This window comes from Lissotriton vulgaris, chromosome 1_1, assembly GCF_964263255.1.
Source record: "Lissotriton vulgaris chromosome 1_1, aLisVul1.2, whole genome shotgun sequence".
Lineage (NCBI taxonomy): Eukaryota > Metazoa > Chordata > Amphibia > Caudata > Salamandridae > Lissotriton > Lissotriton vulgaris.
In genome coordinates, this window is record NC_141685.1 from 408,160,841 (window position 1) to 408,182,974 (window position 22,134).

General features: G+C 48.2%; 1 protein-coding gene across 1 annotated transcript in view; it reads right to left on the reverse strand.

Moving 5' to 3' along the window:
- The window catches only part of PCSK9 (proprotein convertase subtilisin/kexin type 9), a 131,455-nt gene extending 119,735 nt beyond the window's left edge, over window positions 1-11,720 (reverse strand). Inside the window, exon 1 of the mRNA XM_086952693.1 lies at window positions 11,263-11,720. Coding sequence (XP_086808819.1) covers window positions 11,263-11,457 — 195 coding nt within the window. The 5' untranslated portion in view covers window positions 11,458-11,720. The remainder of the gene's footprint in view (window positions 1-11,262) is intronic.
- Between the last annotated feature and the right edge of the window lie 10,414 nt (window positions 11,721-22,134).

Sequence of the window (22,134 nt, forward strand, 5' to 3'; positions counted from 1 at the left end):
CCCCTGGGGCCACTATCAGGTCAGCTTAACATTGGGAATGGACGAGCCAGATCTCTGTCAAGAGACTCTGGCAGATCCCTTCAAACCAATGGCTCTCACAACTCTTCACAAAGAGGGATGACGTCCCCTCAGCGGAGAGTGTACGAAGCTAAGGAAAGGGCAGCTAGTCTGAGGATCGAAAGGGAAGAACTTGCCCTGGCCAAAGAGAGGCTTGCCTTTGCTAGAGAGCAACAGTTAAGTGGGGCAGTCCCCACTGGTGGCAGCAATGTACCTAGTAATAGGGAAAAGAGTTTCGATACGAAACACCTTGGTAAGATAGTGCCCCCCTTTAAACAAGGGGACGACATCCACAAATGGATTACTGCTTTGGAGAGGGCCTGCACTGTGCAGGGTGTTCCCCAGAGTCAGTGGGCAGCTATCTTGTGGCTCTCCTTTGAAGGTAAAGGAAGAGACAAGCTCCTCACCACAAGGGTGGAGGATGCTAACAATTACCAAATCTTGAAAAATACACTCGTTGAAGGGTTCGGCCTAACCACTGAGCAGTACAGGGTGCTGTTCAGGGATACCCCGAAAACGCAGTCTCAAGATTGGTCTGATTTTGTCGATTGTGCCACTAAGGCTTTTGAAGGCTGGCTACTGGGTAGTAAGGTTACTGATTTTAAAGGATTGTATAATCTAATTATGAGGGAGCAAATCTTAAATAATTGTCAGAACCAGCTACTACATCAGCACCTGGTAGACTCTGAGTTGACCTCTCCACAGGAATTGGGTAAGAGGGCAGACAAATGGGTCAGAACCAGGGTTAGGCCCAAAAACCAGGGTGGTGACCAGAAAAAGGAATCGACCAAGCCTCAAGAGAAGGGTGGGGATAAATCCACAGAGAAGACTTCCCAAGGGCCCCAAAACTCCAACAAGGGTGGTGGGTCCCAGAACACTCCTTCAGAACAGAAGAAACCTTATTGCCATTCCTGTAAACAGGTGGGCCATTACAAAAGTGATGCCAAGTGCCCTAAAAATAGCAATAAGGAAAACATACCCCCAAGTAACACTCCCAGACCTCCTGTTACCACTAGTGGTAATCCCCCAGGTGGTGGGAGTGCCCCCAAGAATGTGGTGGGCATTACTTTGGGCAGTCAGGAGGACTATGGCCTAGCCAGGTTCCCTGACCACACTCTTGTCTGTGAGACTGGCATGGGGTTTGCCAACTTCACTACTGGACCCCACATTTTGGGAAAGTATAGACAAGAAGTTTTATTGAATGGTCGGAAAGTTGAGGCATTCAGAGACACCGGGGCCAGCCTCACCATGGTGAGTGACCATCTGGTCCCCTCTGCTCAACTGACCCCTGGTTTTACTTATCAGGTGACGGACATTCATGGAATGAAGAGAAGGCATCCCATGGCAGTGGTCAAGCTCAGCTGGGGTAATGTCACAGGGCCTATGAGAGTGGCAGTGACAGATAACCTACCTGTAGATTGCTTACTGGGGAATGACCTGGAACTCTCAGCATGGGCTGAGGTGGAGCAAGAAACTCATTCCAGAATGATAGGCCTATCCAGACAGGTTAGTGGGGCAGTAATAGCTACAGCCCCAGTCCAAGCACCATTCCTCCCTGAAAAGGTTGGAAGAGCAGTGGTAGCCACTGCCCAGGCTCAGACAGACTTTACCGGACAGGATAGGAGGGCTGTGACAGTCACAGCCCAAACACAAACTGAGTGCCCTCCTGAAAAGGTTGGCAAGGATGTAATGGTCTCAGCCTCTACTCAAACCGATAGTGAGGTTGTGAAGCCTGAAACCATGGATCACTCCACTCAAACAGAGAGCATTGAGGAGGAAGAAGAGTCTTCCCCCTCCCAGACACTAGGTGAGAGCCAGCCTCCTCAGGGAACTGACTCTACCCCTGTTGAAGGAACTGCCCCAGAGGTAGTCAGGCCTAGCCTGGCAGAGCCCCTGATGGCAGTGGACCCTTCCCAGGTGGGACCCAGTCTGGAGCAGGTAACCTGCACCTCTCTACCCTGCCTCAGTCAGCCCAGGGCTGAAGAGGACAGGGAGGCCAGTGGTGGACCCAAAAGGGCCCCCTGTCCAAAAGAACCCCTTAATCAACAGATTAGGATCACTGAAGCTGGTAAACCTAGCCAGGTGAAAATAGAACAGACTCCTGAGGGATCCCCCTTAAAAATAGTTAGGGAACTCCCCCAGCTGGACACTGTTGGGCACAGCCAAACATGGGGCCTAAAAACCCCAGACCTGACCTGTCCCTCCAGTAAGCCAAACAGAGGGACTCAGCCTCCAGCTTTCGGTAGCCAGAGGCTGACCCTGAGAGCTCAGTGCATCTCAGCTAAAGAAAGGAAGGCACGCATGATGGATGGTGATTGGAGGAAGTTGAGCCCAAAGGTAGAGGAGCCTCACTTCAGTACTCCATCCCAGCATCAGCCTTCTTCTTTCCCAAGACACACCAGAGACAGAGATTCCCTATGGTGGAGACCCTCAGATACCCTTAGGGTGAGGGGTTGCCTAGTGGACCATGACACAGGGGGAAACCAAGCCAGAGCTGGTCCTTCCTTATATGGCCACTTAGGTAATAGAGGCTTACCTGGACAAGGATAGCCTTATCTCCTTTCGTTTGGGGGGGGGTTGTGTAGGAAGGTACATCCTGACTATGGTTGCCCCCAACTTTTTGCCCTGTGTTTTAGCTGGTTTTGGACATAGTCGACCTGGGACCCTGCCAATCAGGACCCCAGGCCTACTGCTCTCTCTTTAAAATGGATTCCATGTACCCTAGGTGCATTTCCAATTGGTACTGGGCCACCTTATCAGACCCCGTAACGCAGGGCATAGGTGTACCCAGGGCCGCCAGGAGCTGCAGCATGTATTATGCCACCCCTGGCTGGCCGCCTAAATTTGACACAACTGGCTGCATGACAGCTGGGGCGAAGTCGTGTAAACACCCTTCGCTTTAGGTATAGTAGCCCTATATCTAACCATACAATGGACACCCGAGTTCCTATCAGTCACTCCTATGGCAGGCCTTAACAATCCTGAAGGCAGAGTGCGTGGGCTCGTGTGAGTTAGGTTCAGGCCTGAGCCGAGCCGGCTGCAGCTTGCGGGATCAAGGCCCAATAGCTGTTCCATGATAACGCGTGCCATATCGGTAACTCCGGTATCGCGTTATCAAGGCATGTCGAGTAAGGTGTCATACGAATCGGGATGCGGCCCTCTCACCAACCCTGGCGACGAGGTTAGCATTCCGCCCTTCTAGAGGGACACGACATGTACGTAACTGTGAACCCCGGTTAAAGTTAACTGAAGCCTCAGCTCCACAAAATGGATGCTGCCACCACAGACACAAGTCTGACCTCCTGCTGCTGGGAGTCCTTCCAGCGAGGAGCACTTGGACAAAGGGTTTCCTGTCGAGGGCGCTGTTCGCACCGTCCCAGACAGGGTTTGTGTATTCTGGGTAGGTAGGGCTTTTGCGAGAAGGTGACTGCGGAGTGGCACCCCGGTGCTCACTACGCATCTGCCGGTTAGAACCAGTTCCAGGGGCGACAGCCCTGGCCTGGGGAAAGTCCGGCGGGGGAGAGGGGTGTAACTACCCCCCTTCCTGGTCCCACCCTTAGGGCAGGACCTAGTCATGTACCCACCCCTTTCTTTAGGATAAAGGCCGGAGCGGGGACCCTTCCAAATTAGATCATCTTTGAATCAAGAATACTTTCTACGAAAGGACTTCAAGACTCTTCTCAAGATTTCTCCCTTGTGGCTAAGGAGTAGTCACCCTGCATCAGCGGGCACCATCTAAGAACTCTGCGGTTTGCTGTAAGTCCTTCCTCAAGGAATCCGACGGCCCAGCTCGACGAGAACCGGCTTCCCTGGCACCTCTGACCTCTACCCACGTCATCAGCTCAGCTGTGATCTGTGGGTGCGACGAGACCTCGAGGGACCGGCCATCATCAGACCCTGCACGCTCTTAAAAACCAGCACGACCATCGAGGTAACTCTCTGGTGAGTGCTCTGGGGTCCGAGAAGCCCCGACCCTGAGCCGCTCCAGCACCGAAGTGCAGTCTCCCAGCATCTCCACGATCTGCGTGGGGCCCTTCTGCTCGCTGCTCAGCACGTTGTCTGGTCACTAGCCGCTGGCTTGTGCCCTTCTGTGACGACATCCGAGAATCATCACTGACCGGTCTGGTTGCTCCAGACTGGCCCTTGCTTCCATCTTTTCGAGAAGCACCCCGGACCCTCCTGGTCCACTCAAGACGCCGACAGCGACATCCGTCGTGGGACAGCTCGCACCTCCACCGTGGTCGCCGACAACGCCTCCTGGTCCGAGAGACTGCAGAGCCTAGCGTCGCCCACTCACCTGGTCGAGGTGACGGCCAACCGGTGCCTTCCTGGTACCCTCTGACTACTGGCTAGTAGTACGAACTTGGTCCCCTCTGCTTTCAGGTTTCATCAATCTCCGATCCAGGCTTGGATCTCTACGAACTATTCAGCACTGGTCGCCGGCCAGCAACTCCTTTCTTCCGGCTCCTGGCTCGTCAGCGAAGACCCCGACGCCTGTAAGACTTGTGCAGCCGCAGCCCTCGTGGCTAGGTAACTCGGCATTTCGGTGCCTGCATAGCCTCCTTACTCTAGGGTCCCGAGTCCCTCGCTTCCGACTTGCCTTATCGGGTCCGCCCGAGACCTTAACCTCTCCGTGTCCCCGGACACTTGTTTTAATTGTGCACTTGAAGTATTTGCTAAAGAGATTTGGTTGTGCTTAGTACCCTGTCCTCATAAAGAGTACAGGGCTGTTGTGATTCTTAATAAATATACTGTTTATTTTCATAACACTCGTGTGGTGTCCTTTCACTGGGTGTTCAAGGGGTACATGTGTGGTAAACAGCTGGCTTAACACGCCCTCTCGAGTCTTTAGCCTTAGACTGCTCGTATCCACGCTACTAGGATAGCTGGTCTATAGGTTGACTTACAACCAAACACCATAAGGGTCGTTGGAACGATACATAGCGGTCGCTAGAATAGCGAACGTTGCATATCGGGCCAACTCCTCACAATGCCAAAATGAATAACAGTGCCAGATTCTGGCAAACGGTCAAGAGCATCGAAAATCCATCGGCACCCAAGATCAACTCCTACATAACGGAGGACGTTTGGACAACCTATCTGCAACACTACTTTAATGTAGGCCCCCAAAGCAACTTGCTGAGCTCTATGCCGATCTATCTCGGCCCACCCATTATAGGAATAATCTACCACCTAGTTCCTCCCTAAAAACGATCGAGGACAGAATACAGCACAGCCACCGAGATGGTGCCCCCGGGCCAAACGGCTTGCCCCCATTGTTATACAAACAAGATCAAAAGTATTGGTCTGGCTCATTACAAAAGCTCTTTGGCAACATTACTACAACAGGAACAATCCCAGAATCCTGGAAAGGCTCAATCCTCTCGCCTATCTATAAAAAAGGATGTAAAAGTGAACCAAAAAACTATAGGCTCATCGCGCTCATTGACATCGAGGCCAAGTACTACGCAGGACTTATTCTAGCCGACCTCCGGGAATGGGCAAGGGAAAAGGCCTTAATTCCAATTAACCAAACAGGCTTCCAGGAAAACCTGGGGACCACCACAAACATCCTGGCTTTTTCCCTTTTAGCCGATTCGACAAAAGCAGCAAGAAAACCATTATTTGTCTGTTTCATCGATTACAAAGCTGCCTTTGACAGCATAGATCGAGGAAAGCTATGGTCAAAGCTAGTACGATGGGGGATCCCTCCCCCCCTTCTGAATCAACTCATCCTACTACATTCCGACACATGGGTCCAAATAAAACTGGGGAGTGGTACAATCGTATCCAGGCGGATCCCAACCTCCAGAGGCTTAAAGCAGGGGTGCGTTTTGGCTCCTACTCTATTTAACCTCTTCGTGGCTGATCTTTCAACTGACCTAGATAACTGTAACCATCATGCACCAAACCTGGGAGGCCTCCCTCTCTCAAATTTACTGTACGCCGACGACCTGATTTTACTCAGCCAAACCCCAGTCGGCTTACAACACCTGCTCCATACTACAAACAACCACGCCTCAAAAAACGGGCTAGATATCAACCTAGAAAAGTCAAAAATAATGGTGCTAAACCAGCGCAACCCAAAAAAGCGACTGAAATGGCAGCTAGGTGAGAGAGAACTTGAAGTCGTCCACGACTACAAATATCTAGGAATTATCTTTGATAAGAATGGGACATATGACCAACAAAAAGAGGTGATTCAGAGACGAGGAACCATCTTAGCAATCACCCTGAAAAATCTTAAAAGCAAAATAGCAGGACCAAACCTGCTCCCACTGCTTGAAGTGCTTCGTGCAAAGCTGCTGCCCACGCTCACATACGGCAGCGAGGCCTTGCGAGGGTCGGACGAAGAAACCCTCAATAAAACGGTTGCTAAAGCTTTAAGAATAATCTTCAAGCTTCCTAAATACACCTCCCCAGCCCAACTACGCCTCGAATTTGGAATAGTAAACCAGAGAATAAGCAGGAAGGCCGCGTATGTAAAGAGCTGGTATAAAATAAAGAGTGCAGAGGCGGGCTCGCTGAACTCATTCCTATGGAAGGAAATCTCAAGGAAACATGCCTCAATGGCCAAAGACTACCTCCAATCAGGGATCAGCTTGTTAGCTCTGGAGAATATATGGGAGTCAGGACTCCCATTCAAGACCGTAACAGACCTGGTGAATAAGTCAACAAAGCTCGTCTCCACCGCAAATGATAAAGAATGTCTGAATAAGAGGGCCCATAGCTGGTTCGTGATACAAAGCTATCCAAAATGCTCACCACAACCGTACTTCAAGACCAGCTTTTCCGGGCCTTTAAAAGAAGGCTTCTTGGCCCTGAGGATGGGCATCCTTCCTGTCAAACCACATTTGCCTCCCTGGAAACGTATATTCACATCTACACAATGCAGACTATGTGGCGAAACCAAAGAAGATATGCTGCATCTCTTATGCATATGTAAGTTCCTAGACCGGGAGAGGAGAGAACTGCTAAAACCGCATATAAATGAAATGCATATCCGGACGTGCAGACAGGCAGTGAAGGCGTGCTTCAGCGGGGCCAACGTTAAATTAACCTGCAGCTTCGTCCGCTACATGAAAACTGCCCAAACAAAGCTCCTCGCCGCAGCCTGAGCACAGTTGCGCGCACCCAAGCTCTTTTATCCCGGCAACTCTCTTTGACTCCCACCACGTTCCTATCCTGAGGCAGTCGTCCACGACCAAACAATAGACTACTAGAACTGTGGATACTGGCGTCACCCTCAGACGGGGACTTACCCTTACTTCTTTTTTAAATTTTATACCTTCATCACAATCAAACTGTATGTAATTTTAACCAGAAAATTGGTAGATTTTAATGCATATCCATCACGCTGTTTTTTTTTTTTTTTTTAAGATAATATGAAATAACGACACATATATGTATCCTTTTATACATTTCTTATTGATGTGTGTACTGCTAAGATTTTAATTAATCAAGCAATAAACTTACTTACTTACTTACTTACTTACTTACTTACTAAGCATTGCTGTTAATGGTAAACTCTTCATTTCTACCACTACCTGCCAGACTCAATACCGCAACTCAAATGAATTCACATCAGCAGACTCGGAATCCCTTTACAAAAAACAACTCGCTATGGGGCCTTGTAAGTACTCGCTCTCATTCACTGCTCTATGAAACTGCCACGGCGCTGGGGTTGGCTACACTAACCACAACTTCCGCTTTGCAGGACCTCTGGCAGTTGGCAAGCCCTTGGGCGATTGGCCTCTGGCTCCAGCACGTGCTTTGTTCGAGGCCATAGTTGTGAGTGCGCGGGATTTTATTGCTGCACCTCGAGGTTTCTCATGCTTTTGGCTTCCCCCTATGGGGCGTAGTGGGCAGTAATCGACCTTCATGTTCGCATGGACCAGAAGGACTTCCTCCCGTTCAGCATCTTTCCAGCTACGAGGAGGTAAATTAGCATCTACATTTATTATCTGGCAATGAAGACTCCTGGCTGACTCTGTAGGTTGCAATAGCATCGGAAGACAACTGAGAGGCCCAGTTTCACAGAGAAAGGTTTAAAATCAACGAAGGGCAGTCACTGACTGAATTTCTTCAGACATAGCAACAATGTGGGTTGTTCAACAATGTCAAATAAAGTGTAAAAGTCCATAAATACTATTAGAACATTGGAATGGTGGGAGCTCCATTGAAAACAATGGAGTGCTCTGGGCTTATAATGGCTGGAATAAGCCTGGAGCTACAACATTTCAATGTTTCTTTGTTCACAGCTGTGGTTGTGAACAAAGGCTTCAGGGAGCCTGAGGGGATTCCAATCCCCTCACGCTCCCATAAGGCTTTGTTCTTTTTTGTTAGAACATTCTGCCCTCTAGTGGCAGAATGTTCTAATAGCCTTATAGCCCTTCATAAAGTCCCTCTCCCTTGTTAAAGGCCTTCACCAAGGGCCTTTAATAGCCGGTATAGCCCTCTACGTCGGGTTATAAGGCTATATTACGGCTTTCCCGCCTATACCAACAGTCTGAAAGGGGTCATCCGAGAATGCATAGAGCTCTACCCCTGCCCCAATATGGCAGGATGCAAGACTGGGTACAAGCCAGGCATTTAGAATCACCACGGTTCTGTGGTCACCACACCATATTTATCCATTACATAGAAAAGGAAGAGAAATGTAGTGATTGGTCCATAATACCCAGGGCTTCTGGCACTAAAGAAGTGTTTAAACAAGGTTAATAGCAACACTTTTTTGTCTAGAGTCAGTAGCTTTCCAAGAGCAGAAATCATCTCCAGTTTCTGCAGGGTCGGTCAAATCCCTCTGAAGGGACATCTTCCAGGTAGGAAGGGCAGCTACAGAGGCATCAGGAGCTGACCAAAGTAAGGTGGGGAAGGATGAGTATTCCAACATGCTGCTTACTTAAAGAACACACAGGCACACAATGGTGCACCGAGAAGGGCAATAAGGTGCATGCGCACGCGCACACACACAGCTATCCGTTGCACTACCAGAGTAATGTACAATGCTCAACCCATTTTTAATTGAACCCTGTAAATGAGCTGCAGCGTCTGGTGTTACTACATCCCATAAAACACTGTCCAATGACTAAAGAAATCAAAGGAAGGCAAATATGGACATTGCCCCGGTGTGGACAGAAAATAAGTGATATCACTCGGGTAAAGTGTGGGTGCAGGCAGGTGATTTCAACTGCCCATAATGTACAGGAGCCTTAAGCAATAATTTTAGGTATTCTGTATATGATTGCTTCTTCATTCCTATTAATGGATGCTGATCTGTAATTTGGCTGTTGGCGAGGGAAGCACCCATGTGCTGGTGGAGACCATGGGCAAGGTGACCTTGTGGCTTAATGTCACCAGGGGCACCATTTTCCGAGTCCTATGAATCAGATAAACAAATGCATTGTTGCAGTTGTAATCTATGTTCATTTCTTTTTAACAATATATACTCAAATATCAGAACAAAAGAATGTGTAAGGAAAGAGGAGGCCTGAAACAGTATCCAAAATATGGTGCCACATGGCTAACATACGTCATACAGAACATCTGGGGAAGGCATTAACTCTCTAGCTTGTGCACCTATGTTCACTCAGTTTGTTTTGAGTATTGTGAGGCAGACAAATAGGACACCTACTAGATGTTAACACATACATGTATGTGTATACGTTTGCCTCTGATCACTACAACTAGAACCTCGAGACTGCACATGTTCAGGCCTGTTGTGCAATGATTAAAGCAAATGGGAAGGCAAGCCAACATGTTTTGTTCCATTTGCTCCCGGAACTTCATCAGGGCTTAAGATAATATCAGGCAATTGTTTGCTTTAGAGTTTTTGAACTGAGCGTCCATCCCAATTTTTAAGGTCTGAAGGTCTTTTTCGGCACTTCACCAATCGGATTTAATAACCTCCGGTATTTACCGAAGAGGTTAATAAACAACTCTTTTTGATACCATGCTAAGTATATCCTATGTCCACGAAAATAAAGAAAAACGACTTTCAGACCTTAAAAATGTGGATGGATGCCCATTAAATGTATTGCAGCAGTGCCGAGAAGTGCAGGCACTCTCCCATTAAATGTACTGCAGCTGTACTGAAAAGGGCAGATACTCTCCCTTTTAAATTAAAGAAGTGCATGTACTCTCCCATTAAATGTATAGCAGCAGTTATTAGCAATGCGGGTAATCTCCCATTAAATGCACTTTAGCAGTGCTGAGAAGTGCCTATACTCGCCCATTAAAAGTATTGCAGCTGTACTAAGAAGGGCAGATACTCTCCCTTTCAAATTAAAGAAGTGCAGGTAGTCCCCCATTAAATGTATTGTAGCAGTGCTGAGAAGTGCAGGTGCTCTCCCATTAAATGTATTGTAACAGTGCTGAGACGTGCAGGTACTCTCCTATTAAATGTATTGCAGCAGTGCTGAAAAGGGCAGATACTCTCCCTTTCAAATGAAAGAAGTGCCAGCACTCTCCCATAAAATGAATTGTAGCAGTGCTGAGAAGTGCAGGTACTCTCCCATTAAATACATTGCAGCAGTGCTGAGAAGTGCAAATACTCTCCCGTTAAATGTGTTTCAGCAGTGCTGAGAAGTGCATGTACTGTCCCATTAAATGTATTGCAGCTGTACTGAGAAGGGCAGATCTCTCCCATGAAATGTCTTGCAGCAGTGCTGAGACGTACAAGTATTCCCCCATTAAATGTATTGCAGCCGTGCTGAGAAGTGCAGGTAAACTCCCATTAAATGCATTGCAGCCGGTCTGAGAAGTGCATGTACTCTCCCATTAAATGTAATGCAGCAGTACTGAGAAGGGAAGGTACTTTCCCATTACATGGATTGCAGCAGCGCTGAGAAGTGCAGAAACTCCATTACATGTATCGTAGCACTACTGAGACGTGCAGGTACTCTCCTTTTAAATGTACTGCAGCAGTACTGAAGGGAAGGTACTATCCCCTTTCAAATTAAAAAGTGCAGGTACTCCGTACCGCAGGGTGCCTGCCCATTTAAAGCGCGGGTGGTTTGACGATTTCAGTCGTCGTATAAGCAGGTGTCTTTGGAGAAGTGGTATTTAGTTAGTACCTATAAAGACGGCGTTGGTCCATATTGGAGCGAGTGGGTACCTCTTAAGAAAGCATCCCTGGAGCTCAGGGAGATTCGGGCTACCTGACTCTAGAGAGAGTACAGAAAGGATGGGGTGTTTGTTACTCGCCTTGTTTGTCCAGAAGAAGCCCGCGGGCTCGGCTTCCTTGCCCCCCTCAGCCTGGCTTTCGTCGTCCATGGTGAAGGACAGGACCATCTCGTACTGCTCCTCTTCGTCCTCTGTCGCCCCCTCCTGTGCCCGGCCGGGGTAGGGGGCGAGCAGAAGGGCACACAGGGCTAGCACGAGCGGCCGCAGGGAGGCCATGGTCACTGAGCCCAGGCGGCGAGGAGACTGACCGGTCGTATCAAAGGGAGCACGGGTCGGATAATCGGTGCGTGTTGGCCGGGGTGAGGTTGGAGCCCAGCAGAGGCGCTCGCCGAGGAACTCACAGCGCTGGACGGGGCTGCGAAGGGGTCTAGTTATTGGGCGACGTGAAGCGGGGCACTGGGTCTACGGGCTCAAAGAATGGGTAAGCGAGAGGAAGAGGGCGAGAGAAGGTGTACAACTTGTGTCACATTCACGTGTTTTAATAAACATTGGGGCGTGGGCGGGTCACGCCTGCCGAGGATCACGCCACTCTAGAGCCATCGGACGATGCGAGCTCGTTAAGGCTTAACCGGGGCTTTCCTGGTCCCAGCAGCTCAGGTTTCTACCCCCCCTTTCACTTCGGCGTCAGGTTACTGAGGCAGCAGACACACCCCTCCCCGGCGCTGTGCACAAGGACGACGAGGCAGTCAAGGAAGGTTTTGTGAGGGCAAGTGGTCGCTTGTCGGCAGCCTTTCTGCACACACGTTATTTGTAATCACCTTTATTTTTCCTCACTCAACTGTACAACTTTGAACTTTCAATTTTTCTTCAGGATGGGAAAACCCAGGAAAACGCTCTGCTAAGGAAGGGACGGGTTTTACTTTATCTTTTAAAAGTTTATAAATATGTTTGCTTAACTTTCTGAATTATTTGAATGTGTCATGGATTTTTAATGGATTTTAATGAACGCGCAATCCCTTGGTAACTCGTCAGTCCAACCCTTGACCTTTGCTTGGTGTCCACCCTCCAGGAAGCAGGAGTGCGAACTCGAGGAGTTCAGCCCGAGCACTCATTAGTACTCTTGTTGCTCCTTAGACTGTGAGTAAATGTATGCCACGACCCTTAATTATCCTAGTCCTTAAATTACAGTGTAAATACGTGTCCAGATCACATGAACCCTTAATGTACTAAAGCTCTGTGTGTATTCATTGGAAAAAAACTTTGTTGAGGGTAACTTTTGATTTTTTCCGCCCCAGAAACGTGAGATAATAAAAACAAATTCTCTGAGGAAAAAACCCCAGAGTTAATGTTCAGTTATGGTTAGGAAACCAATGCTACCTCTCTGAAATTGGCCAGTGCTAGTTAGCTATGCAAATCAGACCCCCGTGCCCTGCTCCTGACCTCACACAACACCACTGATGACATCTCACCATTGATACCACCAGTGACATCTCTAATGACATCTTTGATAAGATCATATTATATTGGCACTGGTGGCCAGTTCGGAAACTATTACCAGTTACTGACAAGATGCAGCCCCTCCATTGGGCAACCAGGCCAACTCAGTGACCATAGATACTGCGCCCCCCGAAGGCCAACGAAGCACAACTCAAAATATAGCTTCCCAGTGGTGCAACATGGGCACTCCAGCAGACGCTACCCGCACATTCAATGATGACCAACTAAGTGCAAATTTAACGGTACCCACCCAGATGGCTCGCCTGGATACTTCATCCATCACAACCTCTGTAAGCACTGGAGGACCTTGGAGTGCATTTGCCACTGCCAGTGCCATTCTCAGAGAACCAACTGAGGCGGCTAACCCATGGAGCATATCCCTATCAAAAAGATCTATGAAAGGGATGAAAAAAGGGCCAAAACAAAGCCAAAAACAAAGAACAACAACTAGTAACACAAAGGCCGCCCCAAGCACAGGCACATTCCGCAACCGAAATCCAGGCCAATGTGTACTCTATCTTCCAGGGAATTCCACTCCCAAGGATGATACAGAGTTGAGGAAATACAAATGAACTAGAAGAACCATGCATGCCTGCCGGCCTGGCATCAGAGGACACTGGAAACAGGCCAATACTAATACACCACCAAGATACTTCCCAGTTTCTCGATCAGCCAAGGCTCAATCAAATAGCAATAGATTCCTGGCAAAAGCCAATGCTAACCTCACAAAGATCCCCCAATTCCCCATAAACCCCACACCTGGACAATATGACTATTTCATAAACTTGTGTAAATCAGTACGGGGAAGGGAAACCAGGAGATACGATATTCGAGTAACAACAGCTCCACCAACGAACACAGATCTGAACAATCACCAGCACAAATTGATCCTCTTACCCCTCTATCACTCTGAGGACCAGCACATTATCTTAAACTGATCCAATCTGATGAGATTGTTCCAAACCATCCCGCAACTTGCAAGAATTTTCACAGACGATCTCTTGGCAGTCAAATTTAGAACAATGACAAACAGCCCAAATAGGCCGAATCAACAAATGTCTTAAGTAAATCCTCTGCACTGGTTGTAGAGATCCTGTCCTGCAAGACTTCATTTGACAAAGGGGGGATAGAGATTCAGGGAAACTTTGACCCAAAAATGCCCTCACCCTCTGAAGGAACAAGGTGCTCATTCAAGGCCTCAGACCCAGCTACGTAATATCCTCAGTGGGGCCAGAAACTATGACCTATAACAACCTGAGGATGTCATGTGCCCATGACAACCAAGCCGGTCACTAAGGAGAACTGTTTTAGAGGAAACTGGAAATCGGAAACAAAGAAACGACTGGAGTTGGTTATCCACAACGCTTCTGAACAACACAAGGATTTACTCTTTGCCCTGGCAGCTACTCTCCCCAGTTTGAACCCATAAGCAACCCTTGTATAAGCTCATAGCATGGAGCGTGGCAGGCCTAGCAAAGTTACTAAAGTCCACAGCTGCAATGACCCTTGTTCGGTCCCCTGTCCTGCTCTTTTTCCAGGACAGGGGCAACCAGCTCTATCATAATCCCAGGCAACTGATCCAGTGGTGTTTACCAGCTTGGGTTGCTCATAAGCTACCATACTCACCTGGGCACAAAACATTCACACATAAGCCAGTGTTTACCGCTGGAGTCAAATGTTGTTATTCCTTCATGATGAATTTGACCTTTACCAATTCTTACCAACCCTATCACCTTGGGTCTTACTTTCCTCTGGTCAATAGATCAGGTTGTTAGTAGAATTGGTAGAGATGTCATTTAAACCTTTTCTTCAATTACCACAGACTCGAGAGTGTTATAAAAGTTTTCTTTACGCAATAATTTTGTGAGTCAAATACCAACACTGGTCATACACCGATATCTTTAGCAATGAATCAAGAATAGGATACATTTACTTGGTTAAATCTTCATGATGACAGTACCTGAAGAGGGTAGAAACAGAAAGCAGTACAAGGACATACTACACAGAAATATATTTACCTAGAATGGTGTGAGGACCAACCCCTGGCCACAGAGTTAGCTAGGGACCCCTGGGTCAGACTGGAACCCAAGGATCAGGAGAGGTTAAAGACAGGATAGGTGACCTCTTCTTGATGCAACGCCAGCATCGCACCCCCTCTCTGGCACTATTCTCTTCGATGCTTCCCCTTCCTTGGATGTGCCTCCTCGATTGTTTTTTTCGCGTTCCCCTTCTAGATGATCGGATTCTTCTTTGGCAGAATCTCTGTTTCTTTTCTTTTCTTTCTCTCTCTCTCTCTCTCTCTCTCTCTCTCTCTCTCCTCAGACAGCGTCTCTAACCTCTGTGGCATTTGCCATCAGCTGCGTCGGTGATGGGTCGTGACGTCTGCGTCGGATCTGTGTAGTCAGTGACATCTAACTTACTAAGCCTACCTTAGTTATACTATTCTACATGTTTGTACCACCCCACAATGTTTCAATATTGTGAAAGCCCCTACTTCTGATTGGGCAAGGAGATGCGGAGAGGTCATCACACCCTACTAATGCAATACTTCGCTTTAGTTCATTGTTCAATATTTCCGCCCCTTAATTTCCTTTCCCAAGCTTTATTCCCACCCGCATTTCACATTAGAACTAATACAATGTATACAAAATTTGACTTCTTTCTTCCCCTCTTCGGGTCGAGAGGTGATGTTCCCAAGTGCTTCTTGCTAAAGCGACCTTGGCTGAGTTTCAACTGATTCATCATAGTTCCAGACGGGTTGATATGCGCAGGTGCGCCCAAGTCAGGTGGGATAAGGATTTCAATCACCCTCCAGGCCCAAATACGAACTAATAATAAAGTCAGAAAAAGACATGATAGAATAAGAAAATAAATGAATGTACTGTATACCACTTATTCCTACTCTAATCCCATTAATTTATTTAATCTTTTCGCATTAGCAATTTAAAAAAACATGCAAAGTTTAGTTTAAGCATAGCATGTGCATTAACATGTGAGTTTTAAGCGGCCATTTTATTAACTACTGTGCAGCTGCAAAGTTTTCCCACCAATGCAAAGGACGTCATACTACGTAGATGCAGTAGATACATGTGCAGAAAATTCCCGCGTTTTAGGCAGCCATTTTAAGTCACTCTGGTTACTTATTTGTAATACACATAGGCAAGCTTCCGCTAGATTCCGTATAAAGAGTGTAATGCAATATTAATATATACGAACATGTTAGTTACAGTTTTACGCATTAATTGAGAGGATTGCATCCAAGCAAGTTTCTTTCATAAAAAATCTTGCTCCATCACTACTGTGAACTCCTCCAGCCAGCTGTAAAAACTAACGTATTTGGGAGTCCTTCTAGCGCACTTTCAATTTACATGAGACTTGCCTTAGATCTGAAAGTATGTGCCTTCAAACCCCATGATGAAATGTTCCAATTGACATCCCTGGAAGGCCTGCAAATAAATGGGCAGATGGTGAAGCTCTTGCTTGTCAATCTATACTGTAACTGCTTTGGCACATGATGCCTGACAAGGCTAACCAAGTTCCATGACTCACTCAAATCCATTCTGCATGAACATACAATGCATGAAGTCATCATTTGCGGCGATTTTAACCCACGATCCCTGGGCACTGACCTAACAAACCTGGCATTGGGACATGAAACAGACAATTTGTTAGCACCTCTTTTCCAAGTAAATATAGCCTGAGCTCCATCCAGCATATAATTGAAAACAACTCGCCATCGCTCAAATACCAAAAATCCTTCAAGATAATAAACACCTTGGATTATGTGATTACCACAACTAGGATATTGAATGCTGTAGTTAGATTCAACAGCTTGTCACGTTGAGACAGTGACCATCTTCCTCTTGTCACTATCTTCAAGGACAGTTCTAACACGCTCAAAAAACTTAAGATGATTGCTGGATCTATGGGTGAGGAAAGACACAATCTAATCAGAAGGATTAAATGAGGCCCAGTGAATTTGCAAAAACTGAAAGTCTGGGAATTGATAAGAGGCGTGCATCTCAAGACACTAAGTGGTGTAACTCTCTTGGGTAACTGGCACTTAAGGGTCAGCGAACTACATAGGGGGCTTCATTTATGAGGCCCCTTGCGCCATCGGAACTTCACTTTTCATGAAGTTCCGTGGCGCAGAAGCCTGCGTGGTATTTATCAGGCAGCAGTACGCCAGTTTTTGTGGCGTACTGCTGCCTGATAAATATCAGTCCCTTTAACGCAGTGTTCTGCGTTAAAGGGGCGTGCAATAGGTGTTGCTGGGGGCGTTCCCAGCAACATCCATGGGCTTTTGACACTGCCCCTGATTTACGAGAAATCGTAACTCTGAAGCAGTGCCAAAAGCTTACCCCTCCCCAGGGGAGGCGTAAGGGAGGCGCAACAGGGAGAAATGTCTTTATTTCTCCTCGTATTTCCTTTTTCTATGTGTGCTGCATTCTGCAGCGCACATAGAAAGAGGAAAAGCCTCTTGTGATTATTTTTGTACAGAAAGGTTTCCCTTCCTGTACAAAAATAATCTTCCCCGCAACGCAGGCACCCTTGCACCAATGTGCAAGGGTGCCTGCGCTGGCGCAGGCAGCCCATTGTGCGCCGGCGGAGGGGAAAAGGACAGGAATGCGTCGTATCTTATAGATACGGCGCATTTCTGCCCTTTTCTTTTGCCGTAGGGAAGCGCAGCAGGAAGGCCTGCTGCGCTTCCCTGCGGCAAAAAGTCATAAATGAGGCCCACGGTGCTTGGTGGCTAATCTCACCCTCAATGCGGCCAAATCCCCATGGAAAGTAATCAATCTCCACATTGCTGCAAGCACAGTGAGGCAACGTAGGTTTAAAAAAATCTGTCAACGGGAAAGTATATTTTTCCGAGTGTGGATTCAAGCTTAAAGTTGAAACAAAATAAGAGGCTTAAAAATGACGGAAGATAAGGAATATACAATTTGAGAAGGAGAAATATATGATCTCCATGTTGGCGCAATTAAGCAGTGCGATTGGTCGGGGCGAGAGGACACCCCCCTCTTTTGAACGGGAAAGTAGAGTCACAACCAAAGCAGATTTGCTAAAAAGACTGCAAGCCTTCAAAAATAGCACACATGGATGGTTTGGACATTTAAGTGCGAACAGACAGAGGCAGAATGGCTGCATGTGTATTCGCTGATGGGCAAACCAGGACAGGCTTATCTGTGGAGGTATCTAAAGAAGAAAACATGCCCGTAACACCAGGAGTGAACGCAATTTCCGAAATCAAGTGGATTGCTCACTCCAAAACCTATATGCCACAAATGCACCTGATGAGAAATTGGCACCTCAAATGAACTGCCCTGGAATCTAGCACCAGGAGTCGTCGCTTTCGGGACCTGACATTTCCAGAACTCTGAAAAAGATCAGAGCCACAGAGTCACCCGGCCCAAATGGAATACCTGCAGTGATCTTTAAAGGGGATTTCAAGGTGTGGACTGCTATACTGCTTCCCTTTTACCTAACTTGCCAACTGACATGCAGGTTCCAGACAACTGGAGGGATCCTATCCTGAATCCCATTTACAAGAAGGGTGACATGGCTGATCTGTCAAACTACTGCCTCATCACCCTTCTGGATGTTGAAGCTAAGGCCTACATGTCCATCTACTTAAAGAACTTAAGGCTGGGCAGAAGCCAACAACAAAATCTCATTCACACAATCAGCTTTTAGGGCAAACACCTCAATTCTGGACAACATCGTGGCCCTCTCCTACCTGTCTCACATGGCAAAGAGTAAGAAGCAACTCCCACTATTTGCCTGTTTTGTGGACTACTCTGCATTCTTCGATCGGGTAGACGGGAACATTTCATTAAAAAAGTTCAGAGAAAGGGGCATCCTGAATACCATACTCCTAGCAATTACATCTCTGCACACCTCCACCTGGTTAGAGTCAAGATAACGTCTACGCCCGTCTCGAGGAAGATTGCGACTGACAACAGCCTCAAGCAGGGCTGTGTGTCTGCGCTCCTCTTATTCAATCTTTACATGGCCGAGATTGGTGAAACGCTGAAACACGCCAACCTCATCCATCCGTAGATCGGGAGAACCAAGATTTCTATAATGTAATATACTGACGATATCGTCCTTCTCGACCAATCTGGAATTGACTTACAGAGAGCTCTGAATGCTTTGTACAAATACAACATGGCTAACAAAATGGCAGCAAATGGTTCTAAGACCAACATTCTCACCTTTGGTCACCCACCCAAAAATTCATCTCACAGGTGGAGCCTGGGTGCACTGCAAATTGAAAATGCTGACTCTTACAACTATCAGGGTGCATGGTTCACCACTAACGGTGAACATAAAAAGCAACTGAGACATGAAGTCACAAAAGAAGAGCCAATCATCATCAGTGTGAGGAACCTGAATATATCTCTGGAAAGCCCGTCCACTGGCCCCATAAGATGGGTCCAGGCTGCCACTTTGTTGCCAATGATTACTTATGGTCATAAGGCTTACCCGGGTCAGTTAGTATGTACCCTGGACAAATTCCAGGTAAAGGCTTACAAAAGGGTCTTTAGTCTTCCTCCATATCTACGGAAATGCCTAATAAGGCTGCGATTTGGTCTGGTGGCTCAAACGTGGGCAAGAATGAAGACCTTTGTAGGTTACTACTGTGAGAAGTTGGCCCGATATGCAGTGTTCACTATTCTAGCGACCACTATGCATCGGTCCAAACGACCCTTATGGTGATTGGTTGTAAGTCAACCTTAGACCAGCTATCCTAGTAGCGTGGATACGAGCAGTCTTCGGGCTAAACTCTAGAGGGCGTGTTAAGCCAGCTGTTATACCATCACATATCCCTTGAACACCAACTGAAAGGACACCACACAAGTGTTATGAAAATAAACAGTGTATTTATTAGAATCACAACAGCCCTGTACTCTTTATGAGGACAGGGTACTAAGCACAGAACAAAACTCTTAGGAAAATACTTCAAGTGCACAATCAATACAAGTGCCCGAGGGCACGGAAAGTTTAGTGGTCTCGGGCGGACCCGATAGGGCAAGTCGGAAGCGAGGGACTCAGGACCCTTAAGTAAGGAGGCTATGCGGGCACCGAAATGCCGAGGTTACCTAGCCACGAGGGCTGCGGCTGCACAAGTCTTACAGGCGTCGGGGGTCTTCGCTGACGTGCCAGGAGCCGGAAGAAAGGAGTTGCTGGCCGGCGACCAGTGGAGATAGTTCGTTGAGATCCAAGCCTGGATCAGAGATCGATGATACCTGAAAGCAGAGGGGACCAAGTTCGTACTACTAGCCAGTAGTCAGAGGGTACCAGGAGGGCACCGGATGGCCGTCACCTCGACCAGGTGAGTGGGCGACGCTAGGCTCAGCAGTCTCACGGACCAGGAGGCGTTGTCGGCGACCAGGATGGAGGTGCGAGCTGTCCCACGAAGATTGATGCTGTCGGCGTCGCTGGGCCCAGGATTGGGGCAACAGGCCTTGGCAGATTTCAGGGCCACGTGGTGGGCCTAAAATGGCGTCTTGAGTGGACCAGGAGGGTCCGGGGTGCTCCTTTTGCAGAAGGGAGCAAAGGCCAGACTGGAGCAACCAGACCAGCAACGTTGGTTGTCGTTCATCGTCAAAGAGTCACAAGCCAGCGGCTAGTGATCGGACAACGGGCTGAACAGCGAAGCAGAAGGGCCCCACGCAGATCGTGGAGATGCTGGGAGGCTGCACTTCGGTGCTGGAGCTGCTCAGGGTTGGGGCTTCTCGGACCCCAGAGCACTCACCAGAGGATTCCTTCGGTGGTCGTGCTGGATAAGAAAGCGTGCAGGTTTTGATGATGGCCGGTCCCTCGAGGTCTCGTCGCACCCACAGATCTCAGCTGGGCTGACGATGTGGGTAGAGGTCAGAGGTGCCAGGGAAGCCGGTTCTCGTCGAACTGGGCAGTCGGATTCCTGAGGAAGGACTTGCAGCAAACCGCAGAGTTCTTAGATGGTGCCTGCGGATGCAGGGTGACTACTCCTTAGCCACAAGGGAGAAATCTTAAGAAGAGTCTCGAAGTCCTTTCGTAGAAAGTATTCTTGATTCAAAGATGATCTAATTTGGAAGGGTCCCCGCTCCGGCCTTTATCCTAAAGAAAGGGGTGGGTACATGACTAGGTCCTGCCCTAGGGGTGGGACCAGGAAGGGGGGTAGTTACACCCCTCTCCCCTGCCGGACTTTCCCCAGGTCAGGGGCTGCGCGCCCCTGGAACTGGTTCTAACCGGCAGATGCGTAGTGAGCACCGGGGTGCCACTCCGCAGTCACCTTCTTGTAAAGCCCTGCCTACCCAGGATACACAAAACCCTGTCTGGGATGGTGCGAACACCGCCCCGGACAAGAAACCCTTTGTCCAAGCTCTTCTCGCTGGAAGGACTCCCAGCAGCAGGAGGTCAGACTCGTGTCTGTGGTGGCAGCGTCCATTTTGTGGAGCTGAGGCTTCAGTTAACTTTAACCGGGGTTCACGGTTACGTACATGTCGTGTCCCTCTAGAAGGGCGGAATGCTAACCGCGTCGCCAGCATTGGTGAGGGGGCAGCATCCCGATTCGTATGACACCTTACTCGACATGTCTTGATAACGCGATACCGAAGTCACCGATGTGGTACGCGTTATCATGGAACAGCCATTGGGTCTTGGTTCCGCAAGCTGCAACCGGGCTCGGCTCGTGCCAGAGCCCAATTCACACGGTTCCACGCACTCTGCCTTCAGGATTGTTAAGGCCTGCCATAGGAGTGACTGATAGGAACTCGGGTGTCCATTTTAGGGTTAGATATAGGGATACTATACCTAAAGCAACGGGCGAGTACGCCACGTTGCCCCAGCTGTCGCGCAGCCAGTTGTGTCAGATTTAGATGGCCACCCAGGGGTGGCATAATACATGCTTCAGCCCCTGGTAGGCCCTGGGTACACCGATGCCCTGAGTTATAGGGTCTAACAGGGTGGCCCAGTCCCAATTGGAAATGTACCTAAGGTACATGGAATCCATTTTAGAGAGAGAGCAGTAGGCCTGGGGTCCTGATTGGCAGGGCCCCAGGTCAACTAAGTCGGAAAACCAGCAAAACACCAGGCAAAAAGTCAGGGGTAACCATAGTCAGGTATCTACCTTCCTACAACTACCAGAAAATAATCAAGGCGCCAGCTAATACAATGAAACCAGTCCTCCAGCCCATTTTCAGCCAAAGTGGGAATCCTTGGTCCCAACACCTACAACTCTCATTTGACACCCTCCAAATTGACCAAGAGGTATTAAACAGCCCACAGCTCTTGTGTGCCATGCTCAATCATGCCTTGAAACAGCAATCTAGAAGGCTTTCCAAGGAAAGCGAAATGAACAAGCTTAAATACTCGAGAGTTCAGCAAGCTGTGGGGCGGTCGTATTCCAGAGGGCAATCGGATTTCCTAATACTGTTGAAATGTACCCAAAAGTGAGCACACTGGTGC